The 18,684-nt window shown below is 45.6% G+C and overlaps 2 protein-coding genes across 2 annotated transcripts in view; both read left to right on the plus strand.

Moving 5' to 3' along the window:
- l(3)80Fj (lethal (3) 80Fj) overlaps positions 1–18,684 on the plus strand; it is a 49,267-nt gene that overhangs the window by 27,149 nt on the left and 3,434 nt on the right. The window contains 14 exon segments of the mRNA XM_074088417.1: positions 615–891; positions 1,493–1,726; positions 7,890–8,084; positions 8,962–9,090; positions 9,175–9,298; positions 9,977–10,213; positions 10,769–10,948; positions 11,606–11,895; positions 12,282–12,477; positions 13,202–13,716; positions 14,115–14,252; positions 16,982–17,208; positions 17,551–17,665; positions 18,274–18,524. Coding sequence (XP_073944518.1) covers positions 615–891; positions 1,493–1,726; positions 7,890–8,084; positions 8,962–9,090; positions 9,175–9,298; positions 9,977–10,213; positions 10,769–10,948; positions 11,606–11,895; positions 12,282–12,477; positions 13,202–13,716; positions 14,115–14,252; positions 16,982–17,208; positions 17,551–17,665; positions 18,274–18,524 — 3,108 coding nt within the window.
- On the plus strand, positions 3,884–7,511 carry LOC141428423 (cytochrome P450 6B5-like). The gene has a single exon (XM_074088416.1). The coding sequence runs from the start codon at positions 5,093–5,095 to the stop codon at positions 6,635–6,637; it is 1,545 nt and encodes a 514-aa protein (XP_073944517.1). The 5' UTR covers positions 3,884–5,092; the 3' UTR covers positions 6,638–7,511.

Genomic DNA, 18,684 nt, shown 5'->3' on the forward strand with positions numbered 1-18,684 from the left:
TTAAAAGGATAAAAACGGTGCCGTCAACTACAAAATGATCGATATTATCGAAGTTACAAGAATATTTATAGATATTTAGGGCTGGTATTGCACGGTTCAGGGTTAAAAATGTAATTTTGAGCATGAAACTAGCATCTTAAACCGAGTTTAGCTCGACATGTTTCGGGCTTTATTTATGAGTCGCGTGCTCCTGAGAAGAAGGGCTACGAAATAGCCCGAAACATGTTGAGCTAAACTCGGTTTAAGACGTGAGTTATCCGTTACAATATCATTTAAAAATGTAATCGTTGAATCTGAGGGCTATCTAACACAATTGGAATCACAGTCGTTTTCACCATGTCTTTCTTGCACAGCACTTAAGATGAGTGTAGAAAGAAATGGTTTGCAGATAACTCTGGTCCTCGCAAGCCCGCCTTACGGTTTCACTGCAACTATCGCCGCGGAATCGGCAAAAGTCGATAGAAAAAGTTTTATGTCTACGCAATAAGAGCGAAAAAGGCGTCGATGAGCCAAACCATGCCTTTTTAGCGTGGACATAAATCTTTATACCATCGGCTTTTGCCGATTGCGCGTCGACTCGATAGATGTCATTCGAGTTTGATGTATGTGATCAGGAAGCTAGCGTCGCAGCTGTGGGAGCAGGTCCCGGAGGCGGGCAGCTGGGCGGCGGCGGGCGAGCTGTTCGCGCTGATGCTGGACGAGGTGCAGCACCCCGCCGAGCCCGTGCAGCGCGCAGCCGCCGCCGCGCTGGCGCAGCTGGTGCGGGCGCGCGTCGACGCACGCGCACCAGCTGACTCGCCCCCGCCCCCCGACGACGACGCGCAGCAGCCGCTCATGACGCGCGCGCAGGTGCTCAGGGCGCTGCAGGATGTCTACTCGGCTAAGCTACCGGTTAGTTATTGTTACATTTAGGGGCTGTTTCACCATCCATTGATTAGCGTTAACCGACGGTTAAATGTGATGCCGTCTCCGTCTATTCGAACAAAACAAATAGAGACGGCATCACACTTAACTGCCAGTTAACACTAATCAATGGATGGTGAAACAGCCCCTTAGCTTTACACAAAACGATTTAACTACCAATCAAGGTTGGCAATTGAATGCACAATTAATAATCGATTAAGTGCTAGACTAGACACCCATGACGATTCTTGGCATCAAGGAGTTTAACGTCATCCGTTTCGTCCGTCCGTCAACCTCAACCAGAAATAATAACAGATTCTTAGTCAGTGCTGCAGTCGAAAACGACTCTTATATCATGCTATTGTTTTTTTTTTATTGTTGTAGGTTAATTTTATGAAAACTTGTAGTGCAATTAATTAATTGAAAATTGATTGATTAACCAACAGCAGTGATCTAAAAGCTGCTGATCTATTGTCACATCCTCATGTGGACACTAATTCTCTCTGATAACTGTCGCAACTAGCATGTCACGCCCATGTCAGCGGGAAGGGTGACGATTGTTCCTCTGTAACGTACCAAATGTGTCCAGCTGATCCCGGCGAAGCTGGACCAGTTCGGGCACGTGGTGGAGGAGGCGGTGGACGAGTGGGGGGCGCGGCGCGGCGCGGCGCTGGCCCTGCACGCGCTGGCGCCGCACCTGCGCGCGCGGCACGTGCCCGACGCCATGCGCTTCTTCGTGGAGCGCGGCCTGGCCGACCGCGCCGACCCCGTGCGCGCCGAGATGCTCAACGCAGCCATGGCCATCGTCGACCTGCACGGAAAGGTCAGTCCCACACACACATTCTGCTATTGGGAGGCTGCGAAGTACTAGGTGGGGGTAATTATATCTATCGCAGCGCTCATAGTGCCCAAAAGAAGAAATAATTTAGGCTCTGTTATCTGTCATACTCATATGAATGTCATTAACAAAGCAATTTGTATAGACTATAAAAAATGTCCAAATCACTTTATAATCTTTCAGACAGTTGCAAGTGGTAGGACAGTCAAGGGCAAAGATATCGACACGGCCAAAGTTGCAAAAATATGTATACACTAGTGATGTAACGAATGTCATATTTTGAACATTCGCGAATGCGAATATCTGCTGCCGACATTCGTGAATGCGAATATTCAGTTTTTCGTTTTGGCGCCAAATTGTCTATGGCAGTCTCGTTCGAACGAAGTGCGTTCCGTTTGTACCGAGAATTACCTACTTTATACGAACGCATCGCAAAGTAAATAAATAAATAATACCAAATGATTAAGTGAAGACTGATAATGTGATTACGAGATTAAGAAATTAATGTATTTTGATTTTATTAACCTATCTATTATCTAATAATTGTATTTTTTTCTGATATTCATATTCGCAAAACATTCGCAGAAATTTTGCGAATGCGAATATGCAAAAATATGCAAATATTCGCGAATGCGAATATTCGTTACATCACTAGTATACACGGCCTTAATGTTAAGTGCATAAAGTCGTGTATACATATTTTTGTAACTTTGGCCGTGTCGATATCTTTGCCCTTGACTGGACCTTGTGCAAGGTCCGCCCGGACTGCTACCACCATCTTGCTTGCTAATCCTACCGTAAGCAGCAGTTCTTGCACTGTTGTGTTTCGGCGTGGAGAGTAAGACAGCCGGTGAAATTACTGGCACTTGAGGTATTCCATCTTAGGCCTCTAGGTTGGCAACGCATCTGCAATACCCCTGGTGTTGCAGATTTTTATGGGCGGTGGTGATCTCTTATCATCAGGAGACCCACTTGCTCGTTTGCCATCCAGTCGAATAAAAAATAAAAAATAAACTAAAAAATTTCGTCAATTCGGTCCAGCTTTGATCGAGAAATCGGAAAACAACATTTAAAAATCCGATTAACTGTTAACCTCCTCCTTATTTTGAAGTTAGTTAAAAATATTTGAATGTCAATCGATCAATGTCTGATAATATTGATGCGAACTGGATATCCCTGTACTGACATTGATGCAAGCGCACTCGATTTGCACTCTTGCGCACCAGTTCGTCCGTAGATAAGCATTTATTGCCCTAAAGAGTTGAATTTATTTTTAAGATTACGCGCTTGCTTGTTTCAAACGGAAGGTAAACAACATTTATCAGGTGATTCGAGTACCGAAACGGACATGACTTCGAACTATTTTGAATTTATTGCGCAAAAGTTAATCGAATATAATTTTTGGGATTCCTACTTTAGTATCATCCAAATTGGTTTGCCAACGAGCTATGCAGCACAGCCTACTACGGGTTAAAAGGATTCATCGAATCCGGAATACCCTGTTGCGCTCTAAAACTCGAATCGCTGATGTCGGGAAAGCGACCGCCTAGCCGCCGTGCGCCGGGTACATCTGCCGGATGTACCCTCAAAGATGGGCGTACGCACTACTCAGCCACATGGCGGATACCGCTCGACGGCCACCGACGGCAAGGCAGGCTGGGGCGTAATGACTTACACGCGGAACTGAGCGAGTGGCCGGATGTAGCTTTGAATACCTAAGGAGAAGTGGAGGTCAAGAGACATATATAGTCTAAGAAATATTTAAAAAGTGTAACAACATCGTTATGTTATTCTGCGTCACACCACCTATAAATTTACGAGATGATTTAAGAAACAGTGCTGTGCTTATTGACCGGTGTAGCTTTTGATTTTGACGCTCGATTTTAATGAAAATTTTCACTTTAGAGTTGAATATTTTGCAAACAAATCACTGAATCGAAAAATCGTTTTAGCAACCCCCTAATGGTTTTAAAAGATCTATCCAACGATACCCCGCACTATAAGGTTGGATGAGGGAAAAAAAATTACCTCCACTTTACATCTATGGGAGATACTCTAAAAAAATGATTTTTTTATTGTACCATTTTGTCGGCATACTTTACATATATAAATATTTATTTATTTAAGGAGAACCACCAGCTAATAACACAATATATGTAGTAGGAATAGCAACACAGAGCCAATTATAGGATCCCAGAGAAATTCGTGCAAAATTACAGCTTTCTAGCATTGATAGTCCCAGAGCAAAGCCGCGGACGGACAGACAGACAGACATGGCGAAACTATAAGGGTTCCGTTTTTGCCATTTTGGCTACGGAACCCTAAAACGGGTTCTCTTCTTACCTATCTTAATAATAGCGCTCGTTAGTACGGAAACACGGAAACTTTCGTGCGTGTGTGAGTTGATTCACACTTGGCTTGGTTTTTGGAGTCTTTTTGATGTTGCTAGTGTCGCTGCTTAAGTGACTAAATAAGAAACAAACAAGCTGAGATATGTGGTGCATAGGAGTAATTTGTGTCTGTACTCCTGTCCAGTGGTGGTGTAGGGGTATGGCACGCAGCACGGAATGCTGAGGACCTGGGTTCGATTCCCAGCGCTTGTCTCTTTTTATGGTTTTTCTGTGCATCTATGTTTCAGTTTGTTTTTCCGATGTGAATGACACTCGTTATGTGAGACTCATTTTCCAGATATAACAGTACCAGCCGTAGTGCATGTGGTCTTTTTTATCATAGTGCTATTTGTTAGATTCGATTATTTCTATCTACTAATCTTGATCGATATGCTAATAACTTACGAGTAATCATCGTTTGAAAATTTTGTTTTGTTTGAAGATTTCCTGCTAATACAGATAACACTGGCATAAACAAGTTAGCCTATGGATATTTATATGTATTTGCGGTATCATTTTGTATTTAAAATAATGTTACTTTTTTGATGAATATCAAAAGAATATACGTCCCAGCAGTTAATCATGTGTATAAAGTAAAGATAAGATACTATTTCCTATGCGGCTATTGTTTAAATATGTCTAAATAAAAGAATCTACTAGTCCAATTTTCTTCTGGATTCATAGTTGATAATAATTCTATTTTTATTATAAGGTATAACGGTAACGATAATTAAACGTAAAACCTGAAACATGCTGTATGTAGCTTGTCCTCATTGGTCTGTCATTGATCGGTACGATTTGTACGCTCCCTGGCGATGAACGTACAAGTTAATTGATTATCTGATAAGAGATCGACATAATTCATGTAAAATAAGGATTTGTCGCGATTACAATTGTAATAAATAGACCCGCGTTGAACTCTGCGCCACTGTCTTCAGCGCGGTCTATCCCGCTCACCACAATGGCTCTCGCAATAGCGCTCGTCGTGATGCTCGGTCTCGCCAGCGGCGCGCTTCTTGTCTATCTGTTCCTCGTCCGCAACTTCTCGTACTGGGAGAAGCGCGGAGTGAACGGCCCCAAGCCTATACCGCTGTTCGGCAACGTAAAGAGCACGACGCTCCGCCGCATCACGTACAACGAGTGCTACCGTAAGTTCTACGAGGAGCACCCCGAGGACAAGGTGGTCGGGCTGTACCGCGCCTGGCACCCCTGCCTGCTGGTGCGCGACCTGGACGTGCTCAAGCACGTCATGATCCGCCAGTTCGACAACTTCGTGGACCGCGGCTTCAGCTTCAGCAACAAGGGGCTCGGCTTCAACCTGTTCAACGCGGAGAGCGACGACTGGCGCGTGCTGCGGACCCGCCTGTCCCCCATGTTCACCACCGGCAAGCTCAAGAACATGCTCTATCTCATGACCGAGCGCGGCGACCGCTTCCTGCGGTACCTCGAGCCGCTCGTCGAACGCTCTCCCGAACAGAACGTCCACACGCTGATCCAGAGATTCACGATCGCAAACATCGGCGCGTGCGCCTTCGGTATCGACATCGACATAAACGACGTCGACGGCGTATTCGACAAACTGGACAATCTCATCTTCGCTTCGAACTATACCGTCGAGCTGGAGATGATGCTGCCGGGCATCCTGAAGAGATTCGACATGTCGCTCTGGCCGGCGGTGATCAAAGACTTCTTCTACGGGCTCGTGAAGGACATCCTGCGAGAGCGCAACGGCGTCGCGTCCAACAGGAAGGATTTCATGGACCTGATGCTGGAGCTGCGGGCGGCGGGCGAGATCCACGGCCTGAAGCGGCACGAGGGCGACAAGGAGCGCAGCCTGCGCGTCACCGAGGACGTGATGGCGGCGCAGGCCTTCGTGTTCTACGCCGCCGGCTACGAGACCAGCGCCACCACCATGGCCTTCCTGCTGCACGAGCTGGCGCTCAACCCGCGCGTGCAGGACCGCGTCGCGCACGAGATCCACGACGTGCTGCTCCAGCACGACCACCGCGTCACCATCGACTGCCTCAAGGATATGGTGTACCTGGAGCGCGTGTTCCACGAGACGCTGCGGATGTACCCGGTGGTGGACCCCATCCCGCGGCAGGCGCTCGAGCGCTGCGACCTGCCCGGCGTCGCCGTCGAGCGCGGCATGGGCCTGCTCGTCTCCGTCAGTGGCATCCACTACGACCCCAAACACTGGCCGAACCCCACCAAGTTCGACCCCGACAGATTCCTACCAGAGAATTCCGAAGGGCGGCACCCCTGCGCGTACCTGCCTTTCGGACTGGGTCCTCGGAACTGCATCGGTATGAGATTCGCGCAGGTGCAGTCGAAAGTGTGCCTGATGAAGCTCCTGGGCCGCTACCGCGTGGAGCCGTGCGAGAGTACGCGCCGCCGTCTCAGCTACGACCCCGGCCGCTTGGTGCTGCGCTCCAAGCACGGCCTGCCGCTGCGCCTCGTGCCGCGGCACAACACCCACGCCGACACGCTGTTCCACGGCAATTGAGGTGCGGACATATTATTTAAAACCCGACGCCGCGACACGTATGTCAACGCGTGTCAGTACTTATCAATCTGTCCCATATATTTATTATGTTCAGGTGGAGTTAGAGACATGCGCCGGCGACGTGTCTTGCGCCTTTACTTACCAAATAGTATACTTAGATATTCGACCTCAAACAAAGGTTCCATTTATTTCTTCTGTACTGTATGTGAAATGAGAAAACCCAGGAGGCTGCACTTGCAATTATTATTTTGATTAGTTTAATTTAGAACATTAGTAGTCAAAAACGTTTTTAGTAAAGTAAGTTATCTGTGGAGCGTGATTTTTAACGTTGGATCTGGTACGTTTATATTTTGCAAGTTTTTAGCTGTAGTCTTGAATGTCTTCGAAGCTTGGATAGACTGATTGTAGACTGTTGGGTGTTTTGTGTGAAGCTAAAAATATCTGCATTGAGTTTCGTTTGTCATTAAGTCAACGTGATGATCGTACTTATTACAGAATTTAAAACACAAACACAAATTAAGCGAAATTGTGTAATTAGTTTTTTTTTGTCTTATCTGTTTGATAATCTGTGACGTGTCTCCATAATAAAATCAATGTATACAACGCACTGCTAGGTCCCGAGATACAGAAACAGATAAGCCATGTGTTTACAAATAAATTTATTATTATTAATTTGCGCAGGTGCATAATGTACATTAGATTATATTCAAAATATTCATGACTAATACAGGTATATTTTAGCTGGGTCTGAATATCTGTCGCAAGTCGCACTTATTAATTGTTTTGGATCTCCAAATTGTATACAATTGTGAACGCGTCAATAGTGTGATTGTAAAAATGTAAGGTTTTTTTATTAATTTAGGAATTATTTAAGATTAATTATGGTTATCTTAATAAAGATTTTTACTACAATATCAGCGTGGTTTAATTTTTCTATCACCACATCAGTTACTAGGACTTATAGCAAGTCATATGATTAAGTAGTGACAGAGAGGATTAACTGTATAACATGTAACGTTAGTAGGTGTCTACCATTTGCTACCAAGTCTTTATTTGTACTCTAACCTTTCAGAGTTAGAATAATTCTATGCGATTATTTATTAACATGGCGAAAAACTTTAAGCCTTACCCTTACTTTTTTGCCCTCGGCATTTTATGCGTCGTGCAATACAATCCCATGACCGCTGAAATCAAAATTAACGGTTAATCTAGGTGTCAATATTTTGGTATTGACAAACTGTTCGTTGTCCAGGAAACCCTGGGCAGTCAGCTGCCAGTGTTCGAGAACTTCCTGGACAAAGCGCCCAAGTCGGGCGGCTACGACGCCGTGCGGCAGAGCGTGGTGCTGCTGGTGGGCTCGCTGGCGCGCCACCTGGAGCCCGGCGACGCGCGCATCAAGCCCATCACGCTGCGGCTCATCGCCGCGCTGTCCACGCCCAGCCAGCAGGTCAGTGCCACGACCACCGGCTCTGCCGCGGCCGAACATACTGAAGTAAAATGTGATGCTGAGCATCAGTTCCTCCAACAAGCTGCGTGAACCATACAGATCGGTCCTGTCGCAATGAGGGCTATCGTTTTTTGTCTCACTAGATGGCGCACTGTTGCGTGAGGTTTTTAAGTATGGCTTTCAAAGTCTGTTATTACGGGCGTAAAGACAAAGTTTAGATTATAATCATATTTAATACACCTTAAAACCGTACCATAAAAATATCGAGCATGCCACAGTGTTGCATAGTCCCCGTTTTGTTCGGAAAAAAGGGAGGAAAAAGGTTTCCGAAAAACAAAACTGTCTCAAAACACAGACATTCATTGCCCCGGAACGCATATTTGCCATAATTAATTTCAGATATTGCAAAATATTCACAAAATTATTCTAATTATAAATAAACCCGCGTAGCTCACCCAAAAACTATGAGATTTGACATTTCGGAGACCTCACGCTACACTAGCGCCTCTAGTGGCGAATTCATACGCGATAGCCCTCATTGGGTTGACGGTAAGGCGACTACTCCAAGTATATAATCCTGCCTGTGACTGCTCCAACGCCGCTGATCATCGAGAAGTAATAAGTAATGTAATATAGTGCCGTGCCATGTAAGGTGTGTGTAGTGCTTAGAACTCACAGTAAACCGCTACATGAGTACGGCGGATCGGGTAGCTCTCGCTGGCTGCATAGCGAAACATAACTGCTCGGTTACGGCAGGACTACAAACTGTATATGTAAATAGGAACCGGTCCGTCCATAGAGGGGGATAGAGCACTTACGCCCCGCACTGTTCATTCGCCTGTTCGAGATGGCTTTATCAAGGTTGTTTTGTTTCCAGGTGCAAGAATCGGTCAGCAACTGTCTGCCCCATTTAGTATGTTCTCCAGCACTCGAAGGGGAGATTCCGGCCATCATGAACAAGCTCATGAAACAGCTGCTCACAGCCGAGAAATATGGAGACCGAAAGGTACGAGTTTTATTCCTAAACGGAAAATAAAGTGGTATGGTTCTATTAATTGTAGTCTATTTTATGGTTTGCTGTTATTTGCAGGGCGCCGCGTACGGTATCGCTGGTATAATCAAAGGTCTCGGAATCCTGTCATTGAAGCAGCTCGACGTCATGGGGAAACTCACAGAAGCTATTCAGGAAAAGAAAAATTACAAATACCGTGAAGGTAAAGCCTCCTGTTCCTTTGCATTTTCTTTCATCATAATCTGATGGTATGTGGCCTGAGATGGAGTATACTTGCGAGATGCATTGTATGCTCATTTATGACATAAAGACGATAAGATTTTCTCAAAAATGTCCGTAAAAGTTGACATTATTCTTTACATATCAGAAGGTGAAGTGCATAGTTTATGGTCAGCGAAAAATTAAAAAGTTAAAAAGATTGCAGGCGCGCTAGCTCGACAATAATAAATTAGCGCTCCTACAATCAGTCACATTTTTTTTTAAATAAAAAAGGCCATGGAATGGAAATGGCACAAGTCGTATGTATACAGCCAAGTCTAATGGCCGGTATCAGATATTTTGTTGGAAATCCGGACTTCTTTTATAGGGACTGAAACAGCTTGTAGTGTGTTCGGTGGAAACATAAACCTGCAGTTTATTTTTAGTGAAAAAAAAGGCGGGAAAGCTTAAGAAAAAATTTGAATAAAAATTAAATGAAAATTATAATATATTTTGAGAAAAAGTTTATTCTATTTCAAAATTATTCACCATTTTTGAGAAAATCTTTATATTAGTCTCGGCTGGAAAAGCAAATGCTGGCAATCTACTATTAACCATCAAGGACTACAGCTACAGTGTCTGTCTATGTGTGTATATCTGGCTAACTAATAATTTTGTGAAGGTGCTCTGTTCGGGTTCGAGATGCTGTGCCACAAGCTGGGGCGGCTCTTCGAGCCGTACATCGTGCACGTGCTGCCGCACCTGCTGCTGTGCTTCGGGGACAGCTCGCAGTACGTGCGCGCCGCCGCCGACGACACCGCCAAGCTCATCATGAGCAAGCTCAGCGCGCACGGCGTCAAGCTCGTGCTGCCCTCGCTGCTGCAGGCGCTCAACGACGACAACTGGCGCACCAAGGCGGGTCAGTGCTATTACAGCGGTTGCTGTTATCTCTAGAATTGGTTTTTTGGAATCTTTTTGTATTTTTTATTTCCTAAACCTAAATTGAAAATACAAACTGAAATGTAGATGCACAGAAAAACCAGAAAAATAAGACCAGCACTGGGAATCGGACCCAGGTCCTCGGCATTCTGTGCCGCGTGCTATACCGCTACACCACTGCTGGACAACGGTACAGACACGAATTTCCCCTATGCACCTCATGAATTCGAATGAATTCGAATTCCATGAATTCGAGTACAAAAAAAATTGTACGTCGCGTATAATCTAACAAGCTAAAGTATATTTTGTCTGCGACAGGCAAAGAAAGATATAACTATGTTGACACATCCATTGCAGGTAAGTTATAGCACTGTCATATTCTCCAGTGCCACTGTTATGTAGTTTTACAGCCATTTGCGCGCACGTGTTCCGTGCCGTGTGCGTTTGTGATACTCTAAGTAATCTCGGGTCTGGCGGTGGGCAGCGAACGCAACAAGCAGAAAGTATGAATGAGTGTTGATATAACCTGGCGCAGGTTCGATCGAGCTGCTGGGCGCGATGGCGTACTGCGCGCCGAAGCAGCTGTCGTCGTGCCTGCCGTCCATCGTGCCGCGCCTCATAGAGGTGCTGAGCGACTCGCACATGCGCGTGCAGGCCGCCGGCGCAGAGGCGCTCAAGGTCATCGGCTCCGTCATACGGAACCCTGAGATACAAGGTAACGGTCACATCTATTGTCAACAAAGCATTCATATCTAACGCGTATTATAAAGTTAATGATTATATCATGGACAGGGATATTTGGTAATAATTCAGATCCACATTAAAAATAAATTGTGTTCAAAATAAAGTTGTGTTGAATACTTGTGATGTATAGATATCATTTAATAATATTGTAAATCTGTTTAAAAAAATATACCTCGTTGAGTTTCTTGCCGGATTCTTCTCAACAGAGGTTTTTCCGAACCGGTGGTAGTTTTTTTTTTTGACATTCATAAGTGCTTGTTTTAGCCTAAATTGAATAAAAATACTTTGACTTTGACTTTGAACGGTCATATCCCGTCGTGCATGTTATGGCCAGTTTACATTTCATTGAGAGAATACGGCAAATGAGTACCTACTTAATAATATAAAATGGGCTGGGTTGTTTCTCGATGTAAACTGGATATCCACTACCTATACCCCCTATATATACCTTTTTGAACGACTAAACAGGTTACTTAATTCATTATTTCGAATATTTTTGGTAGCAAAAGAAGTTTTGGTTTTGACTTTCTTTGAATTGAGATCGAACACTTGCACTATAGCACTATAACAGTTGTTACTAATTCAAACTATTTCTAATACATGTGTAACTTTCCCCCGTGTAACGCAGCGATCGTGCCAGTCCTCCTCCAAGCGTTGCAAGACCCGTCCAACAAGACGTCGGCGTGCCTGCAGACGCTGCTGGACACCAAGTTCGTGCACTTCATAGACGCGCCGTCGCTGGCGCTGATCATGCCGGTGGTGCAGCGCGCCTTCCTCGACCGCAGCACCGAGACGCGCAAGATGGCCGCCCAGATCATCGGCAACATGTACTCGCTGACCGACCAGAAGGATCTCTTGCCGTACCTGCCGAGTATCATACCTGGCCTCAAGAGCTCGCTGCTGGATCCTGTGCCAGAGGTAACAACTGGAAAGAATTCGGTCACTGAGTAAAATAGTATCCAATGTCAGTTATCAAATATTTGATCAGTCCATTACATCTTGTTGACCCAAAGCCATATAAATTGACATAAAATATTTTTAAATATTTTAAGAGGGGTTGGTTTCTATACAGCAAAAGGGGGGTGTGAAATTCCCTCATTTTTCCTGTTACAACAAACTTAATGTTGCGGTCAAAGTCGTAGCCATTCAGACGGCTTATATTCTCCATTTGGCGCAGAATCCTAAACGTGCCAAATCCAGCACGCACTAAACTTTTTTCAATAGTTAAGCTCTTTTTTTTACAAACTGTTGTACTTATTTGTTATTGTCTGGAGACATAATTTGTTGGTCGTATGTGACGTCAGGTGCGGTCGGTGTCGGCGCGCGCTCTGGGCGCGATGGTGAAGGGCATGGGCGAGAGCAGCTTCGAGGAGCTGCTGCCGTGGCTCATGCACACGCTGACCTCCGAGTCCAGCTCCGTGGACCGCAGCGGCGCCGCGCAGGGGCTGTCCGAGGTCGTCGCCGGCCTCGGCGTGCACAAGCTGCACAAGATCATGCCAGGTACAGTACAGTACATACACACAAAGTACACTAAACAACAACAACAAAAGGTACACGACAACATTTTAAAGCTAAGCAATAGGCGGCCATAGCGCTTTAATGAGGGATATCGCGTATGAATTCGCCGCTAGAGGCGCTAGTGTAGCGTGAGGTCTCCGAAATGTCAAATCTCATAGTTTTTGGGTGAGTTACGCGGGTTCATTTATAATTAGAATAATTTTGTGAATATTTTGCATTACCTGAAATTAATTATGGCAATTATGCGTTACGGGGCAATGAATGTCTGTGCTTTGAGTCAGTTTTGTCTTTCGGAAACTTTTGTCCTCTCTTTTTTCCAAACAAAACGCGATTACGCAACACTGGTTGCTCAATATGTTTATGGTACGGTTTTAAGGTGTATTAAGTATGATACTAATGTAAACTTTGTTTTCACGTCCGTAATAACAGACTTTGAAAGCCACACTTAGAAACCTCACGCAACAGTGGCGCCATCTAGAAAGACAAAAAACGATAGCCCTCATTAAAGCGTTCTCTTGCAGGCAACATTTTTATAAACATACACAGCCGCTTGATGGGTTCCGTATGACGGTTGCCTTCGACTTCCTAAACCTTTTTATCGGCTTCAAGTTATAAATTTTCCACAGACTGACTCTTCATCCGTCACTACTCTTTACCATTGTCTTTTTCTAATCAGCACAATAACTGTCCATTATGACAATTGCAGATATCATAGCGACGGCAGAGCGAACGGACATCGCTCCGCACGTGAAAGACGGTTACATCATGATGTTCATCTACATGCCGGGCGCCTTCACCGACGAGTTCCTGCCCTACATCGGACAGATCATCAACCCCATCCTCAAGGCGCTCGCCGACGAAAACGAATACGTCCGCGAAACAGCCCTCAAAGCCGGACAGCGAATCGTGAATCTATACGCCGAATCCGCTATAACCCTGCTACTGCCTGAGCTAGAAAAAGGGCTATTCGACGACAACTGGCGCATTCGATACAGCTCCGTTCAATTACTAGGAGACCTTTTATACCGCATATCTGGCGTGTCCGGCAAGATGAGTACGGAGACGGCGTCTGAGGACGACAACTTTGGTACGGAGCATTCGCACAAAGCGATCATGTCGGCGCTCGGTAACGAGAGGCGGAACAGAGTGCTGGCCGGCCTGTACATGGGCAGGAGCGATGTGGCGTTGATGGTGCGCCAGGCGGCGCTCCACGTGTGGAAGGTTTGTTACAGTTTCCTAGGCCTAACAAAATTATCTGTACTGTATACTTACTCAAAGACTGGTATGATAAACGGTCTTCCAGGCACTTTAGTGGTCAGGGTTGAAAAAATTAATACTATTTGCCTCGATGACACGTTAACCTCTTTGTGTTCGAGCATCACGTTGCTTCTCTGAAAGATGGCGATAAACGAGCAGCCGTAGTTTTCTTTATAAATAGCTGTTGGCTAAATTACTGAGACCTCAACATTCTAGAAAATTTATTGCGTTGAAGAGATCTCCTAGAAAGGAAGAGGGATTTATTGCTACGTGTAAAGTACTGTAGTATGGCTCGGGAGCCGCATTGAAATACTTAAGTTTAATTAGAAAATCATTGGGTTAATGAATGTGTCATTTGCCAGGTGGTAGTGACGAACACGCCGAAGACGCTGCGCGAGATCCTGCCGACGCTGTTCGGGCTGCTGCTGGGCTGCCTCGCCTCCACCAGCTACGACAAGCGGCAGGTCGCCGCGCGCACGCTCGGCGACCTCGTCAGGAAGGTACGTGACCCTGTAACCTTTTAAACGCGGATGATCGAAGGATAATCTACAATACGCGGTCGCTTGCGGTCCACAGTAGTATAAAATATACAATGAAAATGAAATGAAATATTTTTTTATTCACAATGAACATATGGTTAGATTAGTTGTTATATTATTATACGTAGTATATTGCTTCCCATGAATTGTCAGCCAAGTTAGGCATGTGAAATGTGTGGCGTTAAATCAGCGTTGTCATGTCTTAAGTTTTGTTTATAATGAAAAAGTTTTTGGCTGGTTAGATTCGAAGCCGCATCTCTTGACTATACGCGCTGAGGCTCCCGACCAACCCTCCCAAAAATTGTAGCGCTTGCGTACGCCAATAGTGGCGCGTGGTGCCGTTTATCGCAACAATCATATGTATGCTACGAGACACCTGCGTTACAAATAGCATTGCTAAAAAATATATATGTGGCGTTATCTGGTAAAAGGTACCTTGTTGTCGGTTCTAGTTTCCGAGATAATCGCGCTTGAAGTAAAATGTCGAAAAAAATCATTTTTTCTTTTTTTACTCTATATTAATGAGCAGGGTCTAAATTTTAATTTGACAGAGACACAAGTTTTTAAATCGATTTTTATGAGTTAAACATCCTTAAAGTTTAGTAAGAAAGGTACCTTATTGTCGGTGCCGCTCTTGAATGCTTTCTGTGCGCTCGGTATCGGTTTGGAAGACGTGTCGGACGTCGGTACTTTGTCGGCGCGTCATCATCATCATCATCATCCTAGCCTATACGTCCCACTGCTGGACACAGGCCTCCTCTCAGAATGAGAGAGCTTGGGCATTAGTTCCCACGCGGGCCCATTGCGGTGCTTGTCGGCGCGTAAAAAACGTCAAGAATCATCATAAAATGCGTTTATTATAGTAAGGTAAATCATCAATAACTGGCCACCATTAGGCGGTAGCCAGTTAGGCCCTTATTACACTAGCGATTTGCGGGCGAGTTGAAAGCGAGGTGAGCGCGCAGCGAGTTCGCTTCGAGAGCGTAACGATTTCACCGCGAGCATGAAACGATATCGCCGCGAGCGCGCAACGATGTCGCTGCGAGTTCGCTGCGTTAGCGCCGAAGACGCCCTATTTATTATACGAAAGTCTACAATATGGCGTTTTTGACACTAAAGCAGCGAACTCGCCATGCGCTCGCAGCAGCGACATCGTTGCGCGCTTGCGGCGAAATCGTTATACGCTCGCAGCGCCTCTCTTGCCTCGCTTTCAACTCTCCCGCGAATCGCTAGTGTGATAAGGCCCTTATTGAAGATTTACGCCAATTTGTCTTTTTTATTCGACTGGATGGCAAAAAAGCAAGAGGGTCACCTGATGGTAAGAGATTACCACCGCCCTTAGACACCTGCAACACCAGGGGGATTGCAGATGCGTTGCCAACCTAGAGGCCTAAGATGGGATACCTCAAATGCCAGTAATTTCACCGGCTGTCTTACTCTCCACGCCGAAACACAACAATGCAAGCACTGCTATTCACGGCAGGATTAGCGAGCAAGATGGTGGTAGCAATCCGGGCGGACCTTGCACAAGGTCCTACCTCCTGCTGGTCTTTAGAGGTTGATTTATAGTAATAATAATAACGATTAATAGTTACAACTACAAATCAAAAGCATTTTTTTAGATCTTATTCTTAACTATGTCACTAAACAATTTACGACCGACAATAAGGTACCTTTTCAAATACGTTAATCTTTTAGTGTGTTGAGACAAAATTATAGGTTTTTGGTAAGAGTTTTAATACTGCAGTGTTCTTAAATTAAGACTATTAAAATTAATCGTAAGTTATTAGTCCTTTTTAAAATGATATCACTTCATAATCACTAAATATTTTACCACCGACGATAAGGTCCCTTTTCGAAAATATATAGTGATTGTACCAACTTTTTACTAAATTTTACCTTGAATTTTGAGATTGAAATAACTAGTTTTTTAAGTTTATTGAGTTAATTTGGTCTCATTTGGCTATGTTTTAGCGTACTAAATATAAAAGTTTGTTGATTTTGACTGTTTAATTACATTTGTAAACAACAAAGTTATTTTTGTTAAAGTATTTTTTTTATATAATAAACAACGTTAATTCAAAACAGAGTAGTTCTTATTTAGTGTCCAATTACGCATAATATTTTTTCCTTCGATAAAATCCAATGGAAATATACTATAAATAGAAAAAAATGTAAAAAATCCATCAACCTTTTTTTTTTACTTTATGCACTTTGGCAAGGTAAACTATAGGAAAACCGTTGTCCAATTACAAATTGTTCTTGAAACCTGAAAGCCCGTACAATCTACTCCTCAAATAGCATGTCATCTATGTAACTTCCAACAATAACATACTTTTATTGGGTGTATAAGTTTGAATTCAATTTTCTCATAATCACCTTTTCTGGCTTTTGAGCTTCAACATTTTTTAAAAAAATATCTATTAAACCTACATGCATGTTTCTTACATGGTTCGATAGCTAAATGTATGTAGATTATGGGGATATCAATAACTCAATACCAACAACAAGGTACCTTTTCCCAGATAACGCCACATATCACCTCTAAGAAGTGTTTAGTAGATCGACTGGATGTAGTAACTTCTGTTGCCAGCTTTATGGGGTGGATTCCCGGGCGAGAATATTACTCGCGCTGTGTATCCCATACACAATCGACCGCCTGGTGTGGTTAACGTTTAGTGTGTGTGCAGCTGGGCGAGCGTGTGCTGCCGGAGATAGTGCCGATCCTGGAGCGCGGGCTGAAGTCTGAGCGCGCGGACCAGCGGCAGGGCGTCTGCATCGGGCTGGGCGAGATCCTGGCGTCCACCTCGCGCGACGCCGTGCTGTCCTTCGCGGACGGGCTCGTGCCCACCGTGCGCACCGCGCTGCGGGACCCGCTGCCCGAGGTGCGCCTCGCCGCCGCGCGCACCTTCGACAGGTCAGTGCTGCCCCCCCCCCCCCTGCTCGTGCCCACCGTGCGCACCGCGCTGCGGGACCCGCTGCCCGAGGTGCGCCTCGCCGCCGCGCGCACCTTCGACAGGTCAGTGCTGCCCCCCCCCCCCCCCCCTGCTCGTGCCCACAGTGCGCGTGCGCAGCAGTCCTACCTGTCGACGCCTATTTTTCTGATCTACGTGATCAAGGTGTCTGGCATACTGAACTCATTGAGATAAGAGACTTGTCGCTGGCCGGCCACTGTTATTAGTCGCTTACACATTAGGTTTCTTTACCTAAGCGTCTAGGTAAACGTTTGTGATAAACAAACATTTTTTTACTTTTCCAGTTTGCACGCCACGATCGGAAGCAAAGCGCTGGATGACATCTTACCTCAAATGCTGGAAGGACTCAACGACCCCGACCCGGCCATCGCTGAAGCTACTCTAGACGGACTCAAACAAGTAATTCAAAAAATAGTTTTCTCATTTTAGTAAGTTTTCTTAATAGGGTATTGTTGTGCAGTGATATTGAAATCAATAGCTAAGTAGTTTGTAGTTAATATCTTGAATTTCATCTACCCATGCGACTGGGCGACACGTCGCTGATACGTCAAGCAGGGTTCTTTACAACAACTGTTCTACGTAGATGCGAAAGAATGTGATATCGATGTCAAATCGAAAATACAAACTGAGACATGGATGCACAGAAAACCCAGAAAAAGAGACCAGCGCTGGAAATCGAACCCAGGCCCTCAGCATTCCGTGCTGCGTGCTATAACCCTCACACCACCACTGGACAGGAGTCTAGACACAAATTTCTCCTATGCACCACATATCTCAGCTTGCTTTTTTCTTTATTTAGCCACTTAGGCAGCGACAAAAAAGCACAAAAAATGCTACAAATAACAAATTTAGAGTTAAAATAAAAAATACAAAAAGACCCCAAAAACAATCTTAATCAATGTCAAACATTCGCTGCCCGCGGTACCATAAATCGTTAAAAAGTCAGGGTGGATAGAGATAGGCGGTCTCATTCGTCGATATGAACACGGTGCGGCTTGTCTGCTTAGGTGATGGCGATCAAGTCGCGCGCGGTGCTGCCGTACCTGGTGCCGGTGCTGACGTCGGGCGCGGCGGACACGCGCGCGCTGTCGGCGCTGGCGGCGGCGGCGGGCGGCGCGCTGGCCCGGCACCTGCCGCGCGTGCTGCCCGCGCTGCTGGCCGCGCTGCAGGCCGCGCGACACACGCCGCACGAGGCGCGCGAGCTGGACCACTGCCGCAACGCGCTGCTGCCCGTGGCCGACCCGCAGGGCGTGCGCTGGTCAGTACCTCAACAGGCGCGGCGCGTGCTGCCCGCGCTGCTGGCCGTTGCAGACGCGCAGGGGGTGCGCTGATCAGTACGCAAGGCGCGTTCCATTCGTCCTCTCGTTACAAAGAATCTCGTATCCAGAAGCCGCAGAGCCATAAAAACGCTCGTTTGA

This window comes from Choristoneura fumiferana, chromosome 5 (genome assembly GCF_025370935.1).
Source record: "Choristoneura fumiferana chromosome 5, NRCan_CFum_1, whole genome shotgun sequence".
In the NCBI taxonomy this organism is placed as follows: domain Eukaryota; kingdom Metazoa; phylum Arthropoda; class Insecta; order Lepidoptera; family Tortricidae; genus Choristoneura; species Choristoneura fumiferana.

Excerpts from the sequence above, each read along its gene's own strand:
- LOC141428423 (XM_074088416.1), top strand. The coding sequence starts at position 5,093 with ATGGCTCTCGCAATAGCGCTCGTCGTGATGCTCGGTCTCGCCAGCGGC.